This window comes from Grammomys surdaster, unplaced genomic scaffold (assembly GCF_004785775.1).
Source record: "Grammomys surdaster isolate TR1022 unplaced genomic scaffold, NIH_TR_1.0 251, whole genome shotgun sequence".
Taxonomy (NCBI): Eukaryota; Metazoa; Chordata; class Mammalia; order Rodentia; family Muridae; genus Grammomys; species Grammomys surdaster.
Window position 1 is genome coordinate 1986174 of NW_021604692.1, and position 21246 is coordinate 2007419.

At 49.3% G+C, this 21246-nt stretch overlaps 2 protein-coding genes across 4 annotated transcripts in view; both read left to right on the forward strand.

The window, feature by feature from the left end:
- The window catches only part of Hm13 (histocompatibility minor 13), a 39107-nt gene that overhangs the window by 12380 nt on the left and 5481 nt on the right, over positions 1-21246 (forward strand). For all 3 annotated transcript variants that reach the window (XR_003712351.1, XM_028775015.1, XM_028775014.1), the window contains exons 4-11: positions 5045-5133; positions 7696-7781; positions 7873-7998; positions 8869-8926; positions 10839-10922; positions 13676-13712; positions 14597-14699; positions 19354-19439. Coding sequence is in view for 2 of the 3 variants with exons in the window: in XM_028775015.1 (XP_028630848.1) it covers positions 5045-5133; positions 7696-7781; positions 7873-7998; positions 8869-8926; positions 10839-10922; positions 13676-13712; positions 14597-14699; positions 19354-19439 (669 nt within the window). In the remaining variant the exon portion in view is untranslated. The remainder of the gene's footprint in view (positions 1-5044; positions 5134-7695; positions 7782-7872; positions 7999-8868; positions 8927-10838; positions 10923-13675; positions 13713-14596; positions 14700-19353; positions 19440-21246) is intronic.
- LOC114627293 (malignant T-cell-amplified sequence 2) lies at positions 5968-6996 on the forward strand. The gene has a single exon (XM_028775016.1). It carries the CDS (start codon positions 6294-6296, stop codon positions 6837-6839), a length of 546 nt encoding a protein of 181 aa, XP_028630849.1. The 5' UTR covers positions 5968-6293; the 3' UTR covers positions 6840-6996.

Below are 21246 nucleotides of genomic sequence, written 5' to 3' on the forward strand. Positions count from 1 at the left end.
GTCATCACGGTGCTGATGTGTGTCACATCAGGACCACTTGCAAGCACTAGGCTTGGCTCCTCATGGGACAGGTACCTACCAGCAGAGGCTCTAAACGTGACTGCCTGGCCTTAAATCCAGCCTCTACACTCCAAGTTAACCTCTCTGACTTCAGTCTCCTTGAGGATGTGTTCTTTAAAAAAACTGGTGCCCTTCATGTGGAAAATGTCTTTCAGTCACTAAGTACAACTGTCACCTTTGTTAGGATTGCTCTGATCACCTGTGTCAGCTTTTTAGACACCCTTGACTGGTTGGCTCTGGGTGTTGATCCTAGGTTAGTTAGGGAACTGAAGTTAGTGAGTTTAAGACATTCAGTAAGATCACACACCTGGTAGCACACACCTGGTAGCCAGCAAAACAAGGACACATGCCACTCTGCTCAGACCCAGTTGCTCACATCAGACATAAATGATTTGAGACAGTGTCATAGAAACAAGGGGCCATTGGCCACCTTCACTCTGCAGAGCTGGCCTGCACACTGAGACTCACTTGGCACCCGTTCACACTCACCAAATGAGAGTCTCATCCTTGGTATGGACACTAAAGATCGCCCAACCATTTCTGTCTGCCTGTTTGCAGTAGTCCACAGATAGACTGAGGAGCCAGGAAAAGTTGCCCGAAGAAAGGAACACAACTTGAACTCCGGTTTGAGAGGTAGGAAGCCTGGAAGAGCTATAAGGAGAGAGATGCCAGACCTAGGAGCTCAACGGGCTCTGTGCATTAAAGGACCAGTCCCCAGCTTGTTACAGAGTATTTAGAGCTACACAGAGCAGAATCTGTCCCGGAGGCAGTGTGGGCACAGAATCTGCACCAGGGAACATTGAGGTTTATTCCTCCAGGCGAGCTGGCAGGACAGAGGCAGGCAGAGTGTGATCTCAAAAGGTAGCCTTGCCCGCTGGTCATCAGTCCATCTGTCCCCCATCTTCATCCCTGCCCCCCTCCCGCCCTGTCCTGCTGTAGACAGCATACAAAGTCTTTCTAACAAGCAGGAAGTGTCATCAAATGGGCTGCTGTCTCTAGCACACCTAGCCTTAACATGCCCACAGTGAGCTCAGGGTTGGCCTAGTGTTACATAGCTGGGACTTCAGCTATGGACTTTGTAGCACCATCTTCGCCATCTTCACCTGCAAACCCTTACTCTTGCGATCTTGAAAGTACTGTAACCCTTCTCAGAGGATGACTTGGACCTGACAAGCAAGAATAGCAGGTCCAGCACTCATGAGGACCCGAGGCAAGGATAGGAATCATCACTTTGAAACTCTGGGTTTCCTTTTCCATGCTGATGAGGACTCCTCCAAGTCTATCCAGAGCCATCCCAGTGTCTACAAGAGGTCTCCCAGTTCTTTATAGCCTAGCTTCACCAAACAGGGAGGACGTGCTCTTCGAAAGCACATTTAAAGGCATATGCCTGAGAACTGATCATTTCACAGTGTCCCAGCAGCCCTGCATCCAGCTGCCCACAAACTGTTGTGGTCTACATGTCTCAGAATAACCAATTGTCTCTACCTGCTAACCAATTCAGAACTGTTAGTGATAGCTATTATCAACACAAAATAAAGCCAGCAATCTCCTGGGAATAGAGCTTAGTGGCAAAGCACTTGTCTGGTAAGGATAAGGCCCTGGGTTTGATCCTAGCACCACAAACAAAAGTCAACAGTTAACTACTTGGGAAGCCAGATGGTACCACAAACATTTAATCCCAGCACTCAGGAGGCAGAGGCAGGCAAATCACTAGCAGGACTATACTGAGAGACCTTGTCTCAAAAAGGAAGGAAGGAATGAAGGAAGGAAGGAAGGGAAGGAAGGAGGGAGGGAGGAAGGGAGGGAAAAGAAAAAAAGGAAGGCACATGGAAACTTAGTGTGTCGGCTCAGGCCTCTGATCCTAGTATTTGGGATGTAGACACAAGAAGAGCAGGAGCTCAGGGTCATCCTGAGCTACACAGCTAGCTCAAGGCCCACTTGAGTTATATGAGATAGTGTATGAAAACATTAAGTGGTACATGGTAAAATTTGTTAGGTAGAAGCTGGTTTGGTTATTTTTCTGTGTTGGGTGTTGAACTCAGGGCTTTGTACATTCTTAGGCAGTTTCCTCTGCCTAGCTAGAATCCAGCCCTAAGTTTTGTTTTCTTTTCTTTTCTTTTTCTTTTGATGTTTGGAATTGAACCCAGAGCCACATATGCTAGTCATGTGATCTAGCACTGGCCCACATCCCCAGCCATTTTCTTGATAAAATTCAGAACACTAGTAATCTGCTATGGCACTCAGGAATTTGAGAGGCTGAAGCATAAGGTTATCATGAGAAAGAAGTAAATCCATCAGATTTTATTACGAGGGGGAAATACAATTTAATCTTTTTTTTTTTTTTTTTTTAGAATGTTGATCCAAAAATTAAACTGACTCTTACTCACTGGAGGTGTGTTTTTTCAAGTCTTTTGGTAAAGAAAACTACAGTGTTTAAGAGTTTCCATGAGCTGTTTCTATCCACAGGTCAGACCTTCCTCTGGATTTGTACCATGAGGTGTGAGGGTGTGAGACAAGGAAGTTGAGGTTCAAAAGAATTATTATGGCTCCCAGGATTCACAGCTGAGAAAAGCAGAGGAGTTTGATTCCAGGGCTGTCTGACCACAGGGCTAGAATTCTTTATTGCTTTGTGGCCAAAGTTAAGGGGAAGAGAGAATTTGCAGAAAATAGAATCACCGAGCCACATCCCAGGCCATGCTGGCCCAGACTACACCTAAATCCCTCCACCTCTGTTGCCACCCCATTGCCTGCCTCAGACCAGACCACAGCTCACAGTATTGCAGGCAGGTAGGGACATCTGGCCTTCACCTAATACAGTCACCAAAACTCCAGCCCAGCCAGATTCTACACATCCTGCCAAAGCAGTCTCAGCCTATTTTTATCACCTGTGACTGAGCTCTTGTCCTATTCAAGTGGCCCATAGAGAGAGAGCCCTCTCTCAGACTCTTCTACCTCAGGAGAACAAGGGCACATCACCAGTTTCATTAACCCTCACTGTCTAACCTCAGAGGGGAAGGTACCAGGACATTTCTCAGTAGGAAACAATGAACTTTTAAGCCTCTTAGGTATGATGGAGAGTCATAAAAACACTGTGCCCACAGTAAAGTTGGCCAGAAAACTGTGCCTGGCATGGAGTGATGATGAGACAGGGCCCTTGCCCCTCAAGTTCACAGATTGACATCAGTTACATCATGTGAGTCCTCGTTTGTGTCGTATCTTACAGCAGACTCTTCCTCAGTGTGCTTGCCTGTGATCCCAGCTGTTTAGAGGGATTAAGACATGAGGATCAAAAATTGGAGGCCATCCTGAGCGACTGAGTAAAACTCTATTTCAAAATGATTAAGGCCTAAATGTGTAGCTCAGTGGTATAGTACACATGCAGGAATCAGTGCAGACATTTAACACTTGAAGTGGGAGGCGCAGGTGAACTTACAAGATGCCAAGTTTTAGCTTAATCTTCTTCATGATGCCTGAGAGTGTCAGCCTTGGTGGGTTACTCCTGTAATTCCAGCACTCTGGAGGCAGAAGCAGAAGAGTCCTTGCAAGTTTGAGGCTGATCTGAGCTGTAGAGTGAGACTCTATCTTAGCACAAACAATAATCCTCCGAGAGCGATATTACAATATGGTGATTGTAATAAGGTATCAACTCAGATATTGAAAGAGGTGCCTGGAGCAGTTGAGTAACTTCCCCAAGGTTACCCCTCTGAGACGTGGCAGAGTTAGGACTTGAACTTAGGAATCATGTCTCCGGTCTACTCTGCTGATTAAAATGAAACACCAGATTCCTACGGGGCGAGGTAGGGTGAGTGCTTCCGCTCCTCAATCTGCTCTCTGCTCTGCCTCTGCCTGTGTCTGCACATGTGCCATGCCTTCACCCTTCCTCAAAAGAGATTTGGCAGACTGAGCACCCAGCCTTGGCTGTCCTGGCTGCTTCTCCCTTCCATGGATGCCCACTCTAAGCCCTGTACCTGTCTCTTCTCTGTCTGTGATAATCATTATCAGTCACTTCACACAACCTGCAAAGGGTCACGTTGTTTGACAAATGGAAACTGAGGTTCAGAGGTAGTTCTTAAATTCATATTCTCCAAGCCACTAGAAATGTAAAAACAAACAAAAACCAGAACTCTTAGCCATGCCTTATCCATTGTGACCTAGATGTTTCCAGACGTACCTTGGTTCGCTTCTTGGTTGAGAAACCATTCTGGGATGTCTTCTATGACATATATGTTCATAGTTCTTAAACATCCCTGCTCCAGGCCAACACTGAGCTGCACATCTTTCCTGCTTTATTTCATCTTCACAAACTTCTTTGAGACAGGCAAAAAGCTTATCCTCACACATAGGTAAGGAAGCCAAAGCCCAGGGAGGCTACCACTAATGTAGCTACCCCCGCCCCCCAGGACTGCAGGACTGTCACATCCACAACCAAGAGGCCTGAGTTTGCTGGTGTTGCTCTAAGTAATCTGGGAAAGAGCATCTCTGTTCCCTACATGCTGGGTAAAGATGTTTTTAAAGTTAGGCTTGTCCTGAGCAACAGAGACTTCATAGTAGGCATAAGAATGAGGATGTTCCTACCCAAAGCCCAGTCCGGTTGTCTAATCGGTATCATGAGGTTGATAGAGCCTAGGAGTACATTTCTTAACAGTGTAGGTAGATGCAGGACACACATGGACCAGATTTGGAAATTCTGACTGTCCCCCAAATTTTTCATACCAAGTTTTATGCCAATAAATGAAACAAATCACCAGGAGTTCAGAAACCTCAGTTTGAATCTCAGTTCCAGTCCTGGCTGCCTGTGTGACCCTGGTCAGGTCATCCTCTAATAGACTGCAGATCTATAAAGTGGGAACGGTGTACCTACCAAGAGGCACTTAAAAAGTTATCTGCAGGTAAACGGCCACACATAGGTATTTGGCAGGGACTGTTAGAGCTGGGATCATCTATAGGGGCTCTGTTTGCCGACCTGCTTTGTCTTTCTTTTCAGCCCCTTCATGAATAAGTTTTTTCCAGCCAACTTCCCAAATCGCCAGTATCAGCTGCTCTTCACACAGGGCTCTGGGGAAAACAAGGAAGGTCAGTGCTGCCCACTTCCCCTAGGGTGTGTCTCCCCAATCTTTGCTTTCTCCAATACTGGGTTTTCAAAAGAAACGAGTACTAAAGGAGAAACAATTCTTATGGCCCGGGGTTCATTTCCCAGCTTTGCCACCACCTAGATATGGGAATCTGGATGATTCCATTATTTCTGAGCATTGGATATTTCTGTTGGAGGTTTGTTACCCCATCTGTAAAAGTAATTTAGTACCCTCTTCTGTCAAGGAGTAAACAATAACAGAAAGCATTCAGCACAGTGCCTGGCTCATAGAAGCCCCCAGTAAAAGCTGTACCAGACAGCTCTTAGCGTGCCTGTCTCGTGATTGTTTCACGTAAGCTTTCAAAGAGAACTATGAAGATGCGTATGGCACCATGCGGATGCCAACAAGGTGACAAGAGTAACAATGGCTTGGACCAAATGGAAGATAATTCACACATGAAATGAATAGCCTGTGGAACGTATTCCATTCTCTGCTGGTTGCCAAGCACATTCTGCGTTGTCCCCAAAAAAACGTTGATATGATTCGTCTCTGCGTCAAGCACATCTTTGCCAAATAAATAGTTATTAGATTTTTTAAAAGGCCACGCCTGTTTTTTTTTTAACGTTACATAAAGCCCTTTAGGGTTCCCAAGCTTTATAATACTCGACCCTCCGGGGATGTCTAGGATAGCAACCACTACGCAGCCGGAAGAAAGACAGGAACATTCCTATTGGCCGGTTAGCTCCCGGGGGATCTGGACAGTGCCGCGAGACATTTGCCGCGAGAGACGTGTGCCGCGGTTTGGCGCATGTCCAGTCCGAACCCGAAGTGTTTGTCCATCCCACAACTCGGATGCTCTGACGCATTTTCCGGTCCGGACCCCACCCTTCTTACAACCGGAAGTCCGGAGAAGAGCCGGAAGTCGGAAGAAGAACCAGTGGGGCAACCACGTGAGGGTCAGGGCAAACGTGGGGGTCAGTAGAGCGGAAGTTATTGGATTTTGTACAGCCGTAAAGCACAGTCCGTCGGACCATCTTCCGGTTAGCGACAACGGCCGGCTTGGATGCCGGTGCCATCCTTCCTGTATACCGCGACTCAGACGGTCGGCGATCCACGCTTCGCCTCAGCTCTTACACCTGTCGGTGCCCCTTCACCAAGATCATGTTCAAGAAATTTGACGAGAAGGAAAGTGTGTCCAACTGCATCCAACTGAAAACTTCCGTTATTAAGGGTATTAAGAGCCAACTGACTGAGCAGTTTCCAGGTATCGAGCCGTGGCTTAATCAAATCATGCCTAAGAAAGATCCCGTCAAAATAGTGAGATGCCATGAACACATGGAAATCCTTACAGTCAACGGAGAATTACTGTTTTTCAGACAGAGAAAAGGACCTTTTTATCCAACGTTAAGATTACTTCACAAATACCCGTTTATCCTGCCACACCAGCAGGTCGACAAAGGAGCCATCAAATTTGTGCTCAGTGGTGCAAATATCATGTGTCCGGGTTTAACATCTCCTGGAGCGAAGCTCTACACTGCTGGAGTAGATACCATCGTTGCAGTCATGGCAGAAGGGAAAGAGCATGCCCTGTGTGTCGGAGTCATGAAGATGGCTGCAGCAGACATTGAGAAAATCAACAAGGGGATCGGCATTGAAAATATCCATTATCTAAATGACGGGCTGTGGCACATGAAGACATATAAGTGAGCCTTAGACGCAGTACACTTGAGCTAAATATAAATATTGTGTTGTATCCGTGTGTGTGTCTGTATGTGACATCATGAAGACAATACCTCTGTGGTTATGCTGAATAAATTCAACAGATACCTTTAACAAATAAAATCGGAGTGTTGTAACCACAAGAGAATAGAAATTGGGGAATAAGTGGCTTGCTGCACTTTGGACTCTGACAAACGTGCACTCTGGCCTGGGGCAGTGTCCGCCACCTCTCTGGGCTTCCTTATTAGGAAATTCGGAAGCATCCAGAGTGGGTCTGACATCAGGGTCTCTGACAAGGTGCTCCTGACAAGAGCAGCCTTCGAGATTCCCTCTTGCCTCTCTTCATCTCTGCTTCTTTCCTTCTCCCTCTGCTTGGGAAGCGTTACTAGCAATCCCCTTAATTTCCTAAACTTCTGAGCTTGGTAAGAGTACTTGGGAACCCACTGTGTTCCAGGCATTGTGCTGAGGGCATTGTAAGAACAGCCTTACTCCTCACCCTTATGAGGAAGGTACTGTTGACCTTTTACAGATAGGGAAACAAACTCCTCAGAGGGCCTTGCCTTCCCAGGGTCACCCAGCTTCAGGTGGCAGAGCTTATGTCTCCAGTGTCCTGCATTTTATCTGGGCTTATGTTCCCCCTCCAGAAGATTAAGAGGGGTTGGATTGGGCATGGCTCCGGCGAGTCTTCCCCATCCTAATACCCCTGCCAGTCTAACAGAGCTAAGGCTGAGCCCATGGGTCTGTCTGACCATGCTGACAGCCATGCCCTCCTCCATCCAGGGGCTGACAGGTTGGGGGGACAAGCTCACTCTGGGGAGTGGACTTACCTGTCCTCTCTGCCCAGAGATCATCAACTATGAGTTTGACACTAAGGACCTGGTGTGCCTGGGCCTAAGCAGCGTCGTTGGTGTTTGGTACCTTCTGAGGAAGGTAAGTAGTCAGAGCCTCCACAGAAGGGGAGGTTGGGGTGACAGGGCAGGATGGGACACAGCGAGTTAGTCTCACTCCCACCTTTCTATAGCACTGGATTGCCAACAACCTGTTTGGCCTGGCCTTCTCCCTTAATGGGGTAGAGCTCCTGCACCTGAACAACGTCAGCACCGGCTGTATCCTGCTTGGAGGACTCTTCATCTATGACATCTTCTGGGTGAGTCAGGCAGGGACATGATGTCCAGCTCTAAGGGTCCTCCTCTGCCTCCTGGTTTCCCTGAATCTATAGTCCAAGTGCCAGTCTAATGGAAGTTTGTACCCCAGAGTAGGTCTGGTTTTGTCCATCTATAAGTCCAGAGGACCAAATCTACCCAGAATACCCGGTGCCTTCAGATGCCCTCAGGTAGTCTTTCCAGGGAAACTTCTTAATCCTGTGTCTGTGGGGAACATGAGTTGAGGCTCAGGGACATTTGGACAGGAGTAGTGGACGCTGGTGAATGGCCCAGCAAGGAGGACAGAGGTTAGCTGTGCTCTGGATGCATTCTCACTTTTCTGAGGTACTGCTAAAGGGCTCTCAGATTTGCCTGACTGAAACATCCTTTCCCTGGCTCCAGAAGACATTTTGTCTTTGAATGAATGCTGCCTAAGGTCTTTGTCCATCTCTCTTCTTTTGGTGGTGGTGATTGGTAGTGTTTCGAGACAGGATTTCTCTCTGTAACAACCTGGCTGTCCTGGAACTTGCTCTGTTGACCATGCTAGCTTCTTACTCAGGTCTGACTGCCTCTACTTCCCACGTGCTGGGATTGAAGGCTCATGCTGCTGCCACCTGGTGGATCTTTGTGTCTTAGTGGGACGGAAGCCTGACCAGCAGGCTGCCTGGCTTGGGCAAGTTAGGGTCTTTCTCCTTCACATTTTCTCTTGCCCAGAACCACATGAAGGGCCACCTCAGCTCTGTCAGGTCTGCTCTGAGCTCTCGAAGTTCCTTGTTCAGCTCTCTTACACCTCCAACAATACTGCATCTAGAAGCCTAGGGACAGCCTTTTCTTACCCACCCGCCTCCCTTTAGACTCCTGTCTTCTCCTTCCAGGTATTCGGCACCAACGTGATGGTGACTGTGGCCAAGTCCTTTGAGGCACCAATAAAATGTAAGTGACCACCTCCCATATCCGGGCATCCTCCTCTCTACCCAGTTGGGTCATCATTGCTGGTGTCACATCATTGGTGTCAGGGCCTCTCTTTATTTCCTCTTCATCAATTTCTTCTGTCTGTATTCTTGAACTCAGGCTTCCTCACAGACCATGGCCTTGGGCCACTTGGTCATGATACCATGTGACATGAAATCTACAGGAATGGGACTAAACACAGGAGCGGTTCTTAACAGTATTAGAGAGCCTGCAGTGCCTCCATGTTCACTGTATCACACTGGGGCTCCCTTGCTACCTGACTACCAGGTGCTCTTTGTCTTCCAACTCTCACCACACCTTGGTAGTGTTTTTTAGAGTAACTGGTGTTCATATAACAGTATTAAAAAATCCAACTGTAGCTGGGTGTGGTGGCACATGCCTTTAATCCCAGCACGTGGGAGGCAGAGGCAGGTGGGTCTGAGTTCAAGGCCAGCCTGGTCTACAGAACTAGTTCTAGGAACTCTATAGACCAGGCTGGCCAGGTCTGCGCAGAGAAACCCTGTTTCAACTCCCACCCAAGAGAAAACAAAAAACCTTAAGTACCAATGTCTTTGAAGAAGGAGAGTTTCTTTGGGTGTTTATTGAGATGCATTTCAGGTAGCTAAAGCAATCCTAGAACTAATTCACTGTGTGGCTAAGGTGACTTTGAGCCTCTGCTGCTTCCTCCTCAAAAGCACTGAGATTGCAGGGCCTAAACAAACAAGGAGACGTGTTTGTTATCTCAACTACAGGAAGCCTGGGTAGATCAGCTCAAGGATGGGTTAATGACATTCAGTAGAATCACCAGAACCAAGGTTACTTCTGCCCTCCTGCCCTCCCATTCCCAACATGTTTACCACCTGTCCTTCCTCAACTTCCTGTGGTCCCCACAGAACCACAGTTCTAGCATTGACTCCTCACCTAGACATGTCCAGAGGCATAGAGAGGACTCTTTCTCTTTCCTCACGAAGGTGTGCACCCCTCCCCACTCCTGCCACCCTCAAGTCCACTGGGGAAGCTTCCTTCACGATTCATTGGTCAGGTCATATGTTGGGGGGCTGCAGTTGCAGCCAGTAGTAAAGTGCTCACCTACCATACATGAAGACCTGGATTCAATCTCCAGCACCCCAAAAAGATAAAAAATAAAAATAAAAAATAAGAGACCAAAGAGATGGCTCAGCAGTTAAGAGCACTGGCTGTCCTTCCAGAGGGGTTCAATTCCCAGCACCTACATGATACCTCACAACTGTCTAGAGCTCCAATTCCAGGGGATCTGGCACACTCAGACATACATGCAGTCAAAACACCAATGCACATAAAATAAAAATAAATAATTGATCTTTAAAAAATTAAAACATTGGTTTCTTTGGCTGAACATAGTGTCACACACTATGCAGGAATGTAGTCCTGGTACTTGAGAGGAATAAAAATTCAAGGCCAGCCTGAGCTTCATAGCTAGATCTATCTCAAAAACAACTCCCATGCTCCAGCATGATAGATGGAGAACGCAGGTTGACGTGGAGTCTCAGCCCTAGATGACCCTAAATCACCTGAGTTAGCTAAGATCAAGGACCTTACGGGGTGTGGTTTCAGGGAAGAAGAGGGTGAGGTGGCCTTTGGAGATGCTTGGTGGTCCTGTAGAATCATGGCAGCCCTGGCCTGGTCCCATGGCAACGCGGAAGGAAAAAGAGGATGAATGAAACCTTTAGCTAGGTGATCCTATAGTCCTCCTTGCTGTAAGAGTTGCCATTTCATCCTTTGAGCACCCTGTCATCTCCCTATATACCCAAAACACAAATGTGTATGAGTCATACTTCACAGGGCTAGAGGCTGGCAGGCTGAGGAAACAGAGTTCCCTCTGATCCTTCCCATCTCCCCCTGCCTCTCCCTGCAGTGGTGTTCCCCCAAGATCTGCTGGAGAAGGGCCTTGAAGCGGACAACTTTGCCATGCTGGGACTTGGAGACATTGTCATTCCAGGTAATTGCTGGGAGAGGACCATGGTGCAGGGTTGGAAAAGATACTTGGTATGTCAGAGCCAGAGCACAAAGTGGGAGGCTAGCCTTACCTATTGGGAATGGCCAAGGGCCTGAGGATTTGGCAGATTCCCCCTCAGTGTGTGTTTGTGGTTTGGTGGCATAGGGCAGGTCTCTTTCGAATAAAAATGGCCATGAACATATCTGGCTAACATGGACTGGTCAGCCAGAAGAGGGAGCCCTGCTCATGGGAGAAAATGCCTGTCAGGCCTTTGTCTCTGGTCAGCGGAAAGCAGCGGATCATGTGTCTTTATCTGCGGCCTTCTTCCTGTCTGCCTATCAGGGATCTGTCTAGCTCCTAGTTCCTCTAAAGAATGGATAGAAATTCATGCTGTTCAAGCCGTCCTCCAGCAGTGTGTCCCTCTGTGCAAAGAGGGTAGAGGGGATTTCTGTATTCCTGGTTAAAGAAACAGGTTCAAAGAAATGTTTCAACTTGTCTGAGAGATTAGGTTTGACATATCCCACCTACCTCACCCCCTCTTATCCCCACACTGTACAATACCAAAGTCAACAGGGACTTGTTTCCCAGGTAACTAACATGGGGGAGCGTTGAGTCCTGTAGTGGAAAATGATGGCACATGCCTTTAACCCTAGTAACCCCAGACATGGAGGATTCTGAGTTAGCCTGCTTAACTGGTCAACATGAGACTCAACAGGTGAGAGCACTGACTGCTCTTCCAGCCGTGGTTAAAACTGTAACTCCAGTTCCAAAGGGTCTGACACACTCACACACACTCACATACACTCACACACACACACACTCGAGTACATAGGCAAAACAACAATGCATATGGTTTTTTGGTTGGTTGGTTGGTTTTTTGTTTTGTTTTTGTTTTATTTTATTTTTTAAAGATTAATTCTAGGCCCCTTGGCAATAGATAGAGACACCTCGGTGGTGTGGTGGCGGTGGCAGCAGAGGTGGTGGTGGTTGTGGTGGTACGAGTGGCAGCGGCGGCTACAGAAGTGGTGGTGGTGGTGGTGGTGGTGGTGGTGGTGGCGGCGGCGGCGGCAGTGGTGGTGGTGGCAGTGATGGCGGAGGCAGAGGTGGTGGTGGCACTGGCCGTGTGGAAGTGGTTGGTGGTGGTGGTAGTAGCGGCAATGGCAGGGGCAGAACAGATTGTGGTCCTGTGTTCATCCTAGCTTGATTCCTGGCTTGGTCGCCAGAGCTGTTTAAAGAAAATGATGGAGTCCCACGCCGTAAGCAGTGGTTCTCAATGTTAATAAGGCTCCTTGTCTTGTGGTGATCCCCAGCCTTAATATTTTCCTTGCTATTTTTCATAACTGTAATGTTGCTACTGTTAGGAATTCTAAATATCCGTATTTTCCAATGGTCTTAGGTGGCCCCCCTATGAAAGGTTTATTTGATACCAAAAGGATATGACCCATAGGTTGAGAACCACTGCCTTACAGATGCCCAGTGTCTAGCTTCTCCAGTCTTCTTGGCGTGTGTAGTTCTGGGCTGTAGGAGTACATACATTCCATATTAGTTACTCCAAGATCTATACATGTCTCTGAATCTTTTAGCAGTCACTCAGTCCAGAGAGCAGCGTGTTGAAACCCCTCAGCTGCCAGGAGTTAATACAGTTAGCAGAGCCCCTGCACCTGCTTTAGTTGGAGAGCTGTTACAGGTGTCTGTCACCAGGGGGCGCTGAGCCCCAAACACAGTAGAAAAGGCAACTCTGGCCAGCATTCTCCACTCATCTCCTCTCACAGTCCTCAGAGGACGACTCATTTCTTTCTTTAAAATTAATGACATGAGGTGGGGGAGCTTAACTCAGTGGTAGAGCCCTCGCTTGGCATGCACAATTGTGGGCCTGGGTTCCAAAGGCAACACTATAAAACTATCAGTTGATCATGCTTGCTAGTTGATGCGTTTGGTGAACACAGAATGTTTCAGCTCTTGAGAGGTTGTCCTCAGCTAAGTGAGACTTAGCCTCTGTCCTATGTGAGACTGAAAGGCCAGTGAAGGGGGTGGTCCATTAAGGATATAGTGTATGCGGCACACAGAGGTTGGACTGGTGAGCTGTGACTCAGGAACTCTGGATTCTGGGGCATCTGGACTTGGTTTTGATGTGTGGTTCAGATGTTAAGGGACAGAGTTAGCATTCCTTGGCTTCTGTGGTACTTCCCAGTCAACTGCTTCTAGCTCCAGACCTCCACCTCCTACCCGGCAGCAGCCACAGGGCTTTTTCTAGACCTGTTTAGGTGGTTCTCCTCCCAGAATTCTTCCAACATGTTGTGTTCCTTGCTCAGAATGTAGACCTGGGCCCGCTGCATGACCATTCTGTGCTGTGTCTCCCTCCTCCACATGCAGCCGTACTAGTTCCTCAGAACATGCTTTCCCCTCTTCCTGGCCAGCTTTGAAGAAGCCCTCTTCAGAATAGGCCCCACCACATTCCACTTTTTACGACACAGAAGTCCATCTTTCAGTTAGAAGAGCCTAGATTTGGTATCCTGTTGGAATCTGTAACAACTGGTGTCATTCTCCCTACTGTCCTGTCTCCCTGGCTGAGCTCTAGGAGCTGTGGCTGCATTTGATCTACACTGTGCCTGGTCAGTGGGACACTCAGTGGAAGGCCCATTGTGGTAATATGATGCCAGAGGTGGGGACCAGGCCAGTCCATCAGTTGGGTATCCAGCTCCATGTCCCCACCCTACCCCCAACCTGGCCTTCTAACTATGTTTTCTTCCCTTCAGGGATTTTCATCGCCTTACTGCTTCGTTTTGACATCAGGTAAGCCAGGGAAGGCCTGGCCTGGCCTGGCCTGGCCTGGGGTTCTCCCAGCGTTCTCCAGCTTTCAGGAGCCCAGAGAAGGTACCTCCACCCATGTACAACCAGACAGATTCCACCTGCATTCTGGAGTTTGAAGCCCACCTCCAACCTTCCCACCGCTGCTGGGGAGGTGGGGGAGATCCTTTTAGTTGAGATTGGTATTTGTAGCTCTGTGCCCTTGGCTGCCAGTCTGACCTTGTAAGTGTCAGCCTCATATCCATGGTGGTAAACAAGAACTCCCTCTTGGGTCCACTGTGCCAATTCGGGGAGAGTGCTAAGCACAAGCTGACCTTAGTGACTTCGGGGAAAGCCAGCTGCGGCCATTCCTTGTCAGGCTGTACCTGAGCCACTGTGTTCAGGTCTAGCTGTTCCCTGAGCTCTCCCTCCTCAGGCTCTTTTTCTGGCTGTCGTAGAAACTAACATAAGACTGGACTGGAGCTCAGAGGAACACTTGCCAAGCATGAACAGGTCCCAACTCAGTCCCCAGCAGACTCCCTGGGCCTTGTCCCAAGCTTATATTCTGTGGGGATAACCTAGAGGCACCTTTTTTTTTTTCCCCCAAGAGATTTTGTACTAGCTAAAACCCTTAGAGCCATTTCTAGATTTTTTCATTTGTAATTTACAAATGGCCTTATGGCTTTCCATTTTTGCAAAGATGTAAACTGATCATGGAAGAAGAAAAGTAACTTATCTAAAGAGTCATAGCTCAGGGAAGTACAGGGTGCGCAGCTGTCCAGGCTCCTAGCGCGCACACACACACACACACACACACACACACACAGCTCCAGTCTTTGCAGAAAGGATGTTTGTGCCTCCTCTAACCTCTTCTTCCTCCTTCCCTGCAGCTTGAAGAAGAACACCCACACCTACTTCTACACCAGCTTCGCCGCCTACATCTTCGGCCTGGGCCTCACTATCTTCATCATGCACATCTTCAAGCACGCCCAGGTGAGCAGCGCTGTCTTTGGGGTATCCAGAGTGCTTCCCTGACAGAACTTACAGAGAGTTGCTCTGTCACATGCACAAGCAGCCCAGGGGGTAGCACCCTGCTGTGGCAGCAAAGCAGTCAGGGTGTTTGGTTGTCAATCGTTGTGTTTGGTTGTTAGTCAGGGTGCTCGGTTGTCAGTCGTGGTGTTTGGTTGTCAGTCATGGTGCTCGGTTGCCAAATGTGGTGTTTGGTTGTCTTTGACTTGTGGCAGTGTAACAGCTGCTCCAGGCATTCTCCGATGTCTTCATTAGGAAAGCAGACATTTGCCAGCGCTCTCTACCTGGTTTCTGCCTGTAGCCCCTAAGCAGACAGTGTGTCATATGGCCATTCTAGGTATGGAGGAAGAGCCTGGGGAAGAGGTGATGGCTTCCCAGACAGGCTAGCATAGGGGAACAAAAAGCAGGATTGGGTGAGCCAGGTGCTTCAGCCAAGTGAAAGCCAAGACTTTGCTGCCTCCTCCCAACAAGGTGGGCAGCAGAGACTGAGCCACCACAGTGAACAGCCTGAGATCCTAGAGGTCTGGAGAGAGGGAGCCACTAGGGACTGAGCAGAAGGATTGCTTTTCTTGTCTGACAGACACAATGCACATGCCAGGCTCTGTAACCTGAGTCCTAGAAAGCTCATGAGGAAGCTGGAGCTGAGGCACTGCCCCGTAAGTGGGTGGTAGAGCCAGGACTAGACCTGGGGCAGCCTAAACACCAGGCCCAGGCTGCAGGAACAGTGTGAGGTGCACAGGCTGAGGAAGCCCCTGTGGGAATCCTCTCTGGGACACAGGCCAGGTAACAGGAGTTCCATGCTTTAATTTCCTTAGTCATTAATGAAAGCAGAAAGGGCAGTGGCTTCAGGATGGGGCAGACTACACCTAGATACACCCTCCCCAGCTCAGCCTTGCTTTCTGTGAGGTCAGTTGCCCATAGCCCAAAAATATTGAATAGAAAACTCGAGTTTTAAAGGCCATGCATTCTGAATACCAAAATAACTCGTACTGTCTACATGAAGCCTTCCTCGATTCCCAAATATCAAACTGCATATGCTAACAGACGTAGGCTCTCACACCATGCCATGCTATACAGTTTTGAGGTGCCCTGAGGATAAGGAGGAGGCTACTGTATTGCTGCTTTTCGCTCCTCCCGTCCCCAAAGTACCATCACATGGGAGCTGCCTCTGAATTCATCACAAGAGCAGATTCTTGAGCCCTGTGCCTGTGCTTAAACCGTCGACAAAGATCCTAGGGTGTGGCTCATAAGCAGAGACACCCAAAGTGTTTGCAGAGCCTTCTCATTCATCCATCTGTGTTTGGTACAGCCTCTGCTGTGCCAGCGGGGCATGACATGTGCTTGATGAGAGGATTGCTGAGGATTACAGAGTGCCAGATCCGGGAGCAGGCTTAGAGGCCTTTTCAAGGCCTGTACTACAGCTCCCAACCCTATGTTGGAGTAGTAGGCCAGAGATATTCCCCTTGCAGCCACCAGGTGGCAGGCTTGCCTTCTCCCCTGGAGAGGAAAGAGACTTGCTCTGATGCAGGGGACAGGGAGGGCCCAGAGGCCTAGAAGGACAGGCTTAACCAGGTATGCCAGGCCTGTGCGCCTGGTCTTGATTCATCTAGATGGCTGTCTCCCTGGAAGTCCTTAAAGAGGGGTTCCAGGACGTGGGTGGAGCCTAATGAATGGGGTCTGCTTCTCCAGGAGGACATAAGCAACCCCTGTGCCAGCATTGCTCTAGGTAGAAGTCCCCTGTGTGGCCTTCAGTTTGCTTAGCCTTTTAAAAAAAACCTTCCCAGCTAGGCATGGTGGTACAAGCATTTAGGAGGTGGATGAGGAGGAGCAGAGATTCAAAGTCAGCCTCAGCTACATAGCTAATTCCAGTGAGCCTGGGTTACATATACGAGAAGCTGCCTCAGAAAGCCCCGGCCCTACCTCACTGCCCTGACTAGTACATCTCTCTTTCTCCTTGACACTCTCATTGAAGAGTTTCCTGGGTACCTTGAGAAGAAAGAAAAGAAGGCAGGCTTGTATCCCTCTGACAATAGGAAACTTGCTCTCTCCTAAAGGAACCTTCCCATGAGCCTTAGGCCACCAGCTTCCTGGTAAGAAGGCCACTGGGGAAGAGTAAAGTCCACGAATGCTCCCCTGAAAGTCCTGCATTCTGCCTAAGATCGTCTTGGGCAAGAGAATGCGTGGGCTGTAGAGGAGGACCCTGGCTGTCACTCCTGACCAGCCTTTCCCCGTCCATACATCCCCAGTTTGTTCATCTATTTTTTCTTAATTTATTATACTATGTGAAAGAGTGTTGGGTTTGTATACATGAGTCTAGCTGCCTGCAGAAGCCAGCAAAGGATGTCAGATTCCCTGGGGCTGGAGTTACAGGCAGCTGTGAGCCTAGAACCAACCTTGGGTCTTCTACAAGAGCAGTGTGCATCCTTCACCACTGAGCCATCCCTCCAGCCCCCACAAATTAAATTTGCTGTTAGAGTTTGACTTTCCATCCCTGCTTCTGTTCACGCTATATTTCCTCCTATTTATAGGGACCTGTGTGGATTGGTTGAGTTTGGCTGGTGGTTGTTTGGCTGGTTTTGGCTGTCTGCTTGGTTCGTTGGCTGTGTTTTGTTTTGTTTTGTTTTGTTTTGTTTTGTTTTGTTTTGTTTTGTTTTGAGGCAAGTTCTCTCTAAATAGCTGGGCTAGCCTTAGGCTCACAGTAATTCTTTTGCCTCAGTCTCATGGTGCTAGAATGGCAAGAGTGCACCACAGTGCCCAACTTTCTCTAGCTGCACTACTCTCCCCACCTGTGGCAGTGCTGGGAATGGAACCTCAGCACTGCTTGAATGTTATGTGAGCAGTCTACCACTAAGCTAGACCCCTGCTCATTTTTCTAGTTTTGTGACCTGAACGTTTAAACCATCTCACACGTCTTGTTTCTCACAAGTTTGCTTAGGACTTAGAATACCTATAGCTACTTCTCACAGCTTAGGTCATGGACCTCAAAAACCCATAAGGACCCAGTACCAATGAAAGAAGCCCAGCCCCCCAGGTCCCGTCCCAGCTTGGCCTTACACGGCCTCTGTGACCTTGGGCAGGTCTGTCCCCTGCTCTGATCCTCAGGAACACCAGCCTTAGAACTCGAGTCTGGGTAGTTAGGCTGTTACTAGGTTCTAGGGTGATCTATATAAAGTAACGTGACTCACGGTCTACCCAGACCAGGGCCAAAAAAATGGCGCCCTGAAGCTCACCCTCAGGTGCAGGGAGAGACCTGCTGTTGTTGGGTCACAGGCTGGCTTCCTACAGGGATGGATGTCGCTTTACTCTCACTCCATTTATCTCCAAGATAAATTATCTCTTAACTCGTGCTCCTACTGCCCACCCCCCACCCCCCAGCCCTTTGCTAAATGCCAGACAGAGACTGAACAGGGAAGAAGACACTCCCTCCCTCCAAGTCCACAACCCAGCAGGGGGCAGAGAGTCCTTTCTGCCTAGAATGGTCACTTATACACTGCCGGGGACCTGAAGCCATGCAAGCAGAGGCATCTCCACAGAGACAAGGTCTGAGGAGAAGGCAGAGGAAGGGTAGCCTAGGCAACTGAAACCTCACATGCCAAGGTACTGGGTCTGTGGCCAGAGTAAAGTAGGCCAGATGAGATTGGAAGAGATGACAAGGGTCACATGGGGCCTTCAGGCCACTAGCAGCACTGGGAACTCTGGAGTATCCAGCAGCAGTGGTGTTCCGGTGTGATGTCCACCTTTCAGAAGTAATAGGCAAGGAATGACATCAGGGTCTAGAATGTGGGACTTCCATTCTCTGGTTAACTCTTAGAACTGAGACCTGGGCTGTCCGCCTGCTCTAGAACATTAGACCTCTGCCCAGAGAGGATAGTCCCAGCCATGGAGGTGAGCTAGAAGCATCAAGGAAAGCTTCAGACCTTGAGGACTGTCTTCCTTTTCTTCCAGCCCAGCCTTCCCAGGAGTCTTAGCACAGACTTGGGAGTAGGGGAAGGGGAGGGCAAAGCACATGGGCAAGGCCAGTGAGCAGGAGTTGCATTAACACTGGCTGTAGACACAGGTAGCTACCATGTCACGGCATCTCTTAGGTGCAAGGCTCTGCCCCGGCCTAGACTGCAGGCTTCTAGGAAAGCCAGCCTGAGAAGCAGCAGCACCGAACTGGTGTGTGATTCAGACACTACCAGTCCGGCTCCTGAGGCACCTCGGAGCCCTGCGTCCAGTTTCTTTTTTTTTTTTTTTTTTTTTTTTTTTTTTTTTTTTTTTTTTTTTTTTGGTTTTTCGAGACAGGGTTTCTCTGTGGAGCCCTGGCTGTCCTGGAACTCACTCTGTAGACCAGGCTGGCCTCGAACTCAGAAATCCACCTGCCTCTGCCTCCCAAGTGCTGGGATTAAAGGCGTGCGCCACCACCGCCCGGCTGCGTCCAGTTTCTTATAGTCCGTGCTTTTCCTCCCAGGCAGGAGCAGCCCTGGTCTCTGACTCTAGCCCTGTGTTTAGGCTCTGCCATTGACTCACTCTGAAAACCTGGGTCTGAGCTATCCCTCAGTTAATGCCAGAAGAGGGCAGGGGTGCTGGGTGTGGTCCTGAGTCATTGCCTTCCCTCACTAGCCTCTGTCTTCCCTAGCCGGCTCTCCTATACCTGGTCCCTGCGTGTATCGGCTTTCCTGTCCTGGTGGCACTGGCCAAGGGAGAAGTGGCAGAGATGTTCAGGTAAGGTGAGATGAACAGACATTAGACTGGCCCTAGCACACCTGCACGGAGCCTGCCAGATCACATGAGCATGAGTGTTCCCAGCACCTGTGCCTTTCTGCTGGTGACTAGGTGCCTGGACTGTGCTTACCAGTGGGACCTTCCCTAGGAGCCAGGGAGGTCTAGCCTAGGACAGCCTACCTGTCTACTGTGTGTTAAAGGAATGACTGGTGGAGGTTCTGTCCAGGCTGCCCACTCTCCAGGGCCTTGGCTCACAGGCTAGCTCTGTCAGCAGGTGACTTGAGGCGTGTCTTCCCCCACCCCCATCATCGGTTTGCATATACTAGGGCAAGGATATACTATACCCTTAACAAGAAGGCAAATGTCCATCCCTGTCTAGCTGCCTCTGTAGCCATAACCTACAACCTGTTCTTTTCTCATATGCCCTCCCCTTCCCCATGGCCACTACCACATCTGCCACACCTTGTGTGAAACCCCACCCCACCCCAGGGCCTGCATGACTCCTAGCAGGTGTCTGCTCCCAGACACCACCAACCCCGCCTGTCAGAGACCTAGAAATAGCTGCCAGCTACTATTAAAGCTGCCCACACGGGGGCCTTCACCCAACTCCACCCGCTTGGCCTCAAGTTGTCCCTCAAGTGCCTGCCAGGGCCTCCTGTGCACCTGGCTGCCTCAGAGCACAGATGACTCACCCCTTCCCCATGCCTGCCCTGCCTGGAATCCCCAGCTCCCGGCTGGGCTGCTGGTTGGAAGCCCTCCCACCCCCATCTTCTGGCAAGGCACCTGATGCTTGATGTCGGCACTTCCCATCCCTCCCTCTATACAACATGCCCTGGGAGATTTCCAAACAAGTCCCCTGTGTGTCCCCTGTAGCCAGGGCAGAAGGTGCCTCCTTCCCCCTCTGAGGCCTGGTTTCCCTAAATGCACTTCTGTGTAAGCCCCACCATCTCCAGAAGGTCCTTAGGGAGAAGCAAGCAGGCAGTCCCCTCTTCCATCCTCCGTCCTTTCTCAACCTGAGCTTTTGCTTGTTTTCTCCTTCGCTGCCACTCCCCTTTTGAAAACTCACTCCCATTCATTCTTGAATGGGTTACACTTTTAGACGGTTGCTGCAGCTGGAGGGATGACTCCACGGTTACAGTACCCGCTCTTCTCTCAGGGGACTCTAGTGTGGTCCCTAGCACCCACACTGGGCAGATCACAACAGGCCCTACAAGGGAATCCTGTGCCAGAGCAAACTTGAGTATACACACACTCACGCATGCACGCACGCAACAAGGCCCATAAGCTGTCCTCTGAGCTCACAAGCACCATGGCACACATGAATAAATATGTATCTGTCTAAGTCACTGTTTTATTGCTGTGAAGAAACACCGTGACCAAGGGACTCTTATGGAAGAGAGTATTTAATTATGGAGTGTGCTTCCTTTCAGAGGCTTAGTCCATTAGTTGTGGCAAGGAGCACAGTGGATGCAGGGATACAGGGTGCTAGAGCAGGAGCTGAGAGCTACATCCTGGTCTGCAGGCTGAGAGCAAGACACTGGGCTGCCATGGACTTTTGAAACCTCAAGGCCCGCCGCCTATGACACACTTCCTCCAGCAAGGTCACACTCCTAATTCTTTTCAAATAGTGCCTTTCGCTGATGACTCTACATTCAAATCTGAGCCTGTGGGGGCTGTCCCTTTTCACACCACCACAGCCCTTGTACAAACAGACTAGGAGAGCTCTCAGTCTCTAATGTGCTTGCTGTACAAGGATGAAGACCTGCTGGGATGCTTACCACCCAGCCGGCCAAGTCGGTATAAAAAT

Coding starts and splice junctions, on each gene's coding strand:
- LOC114627293 (XM_028775016.1), top strand. CDS start 6,294: ATGTTCAAGAAATTTGACGAGAAGGAAAGTGTGTCCAACTGCATCCAA.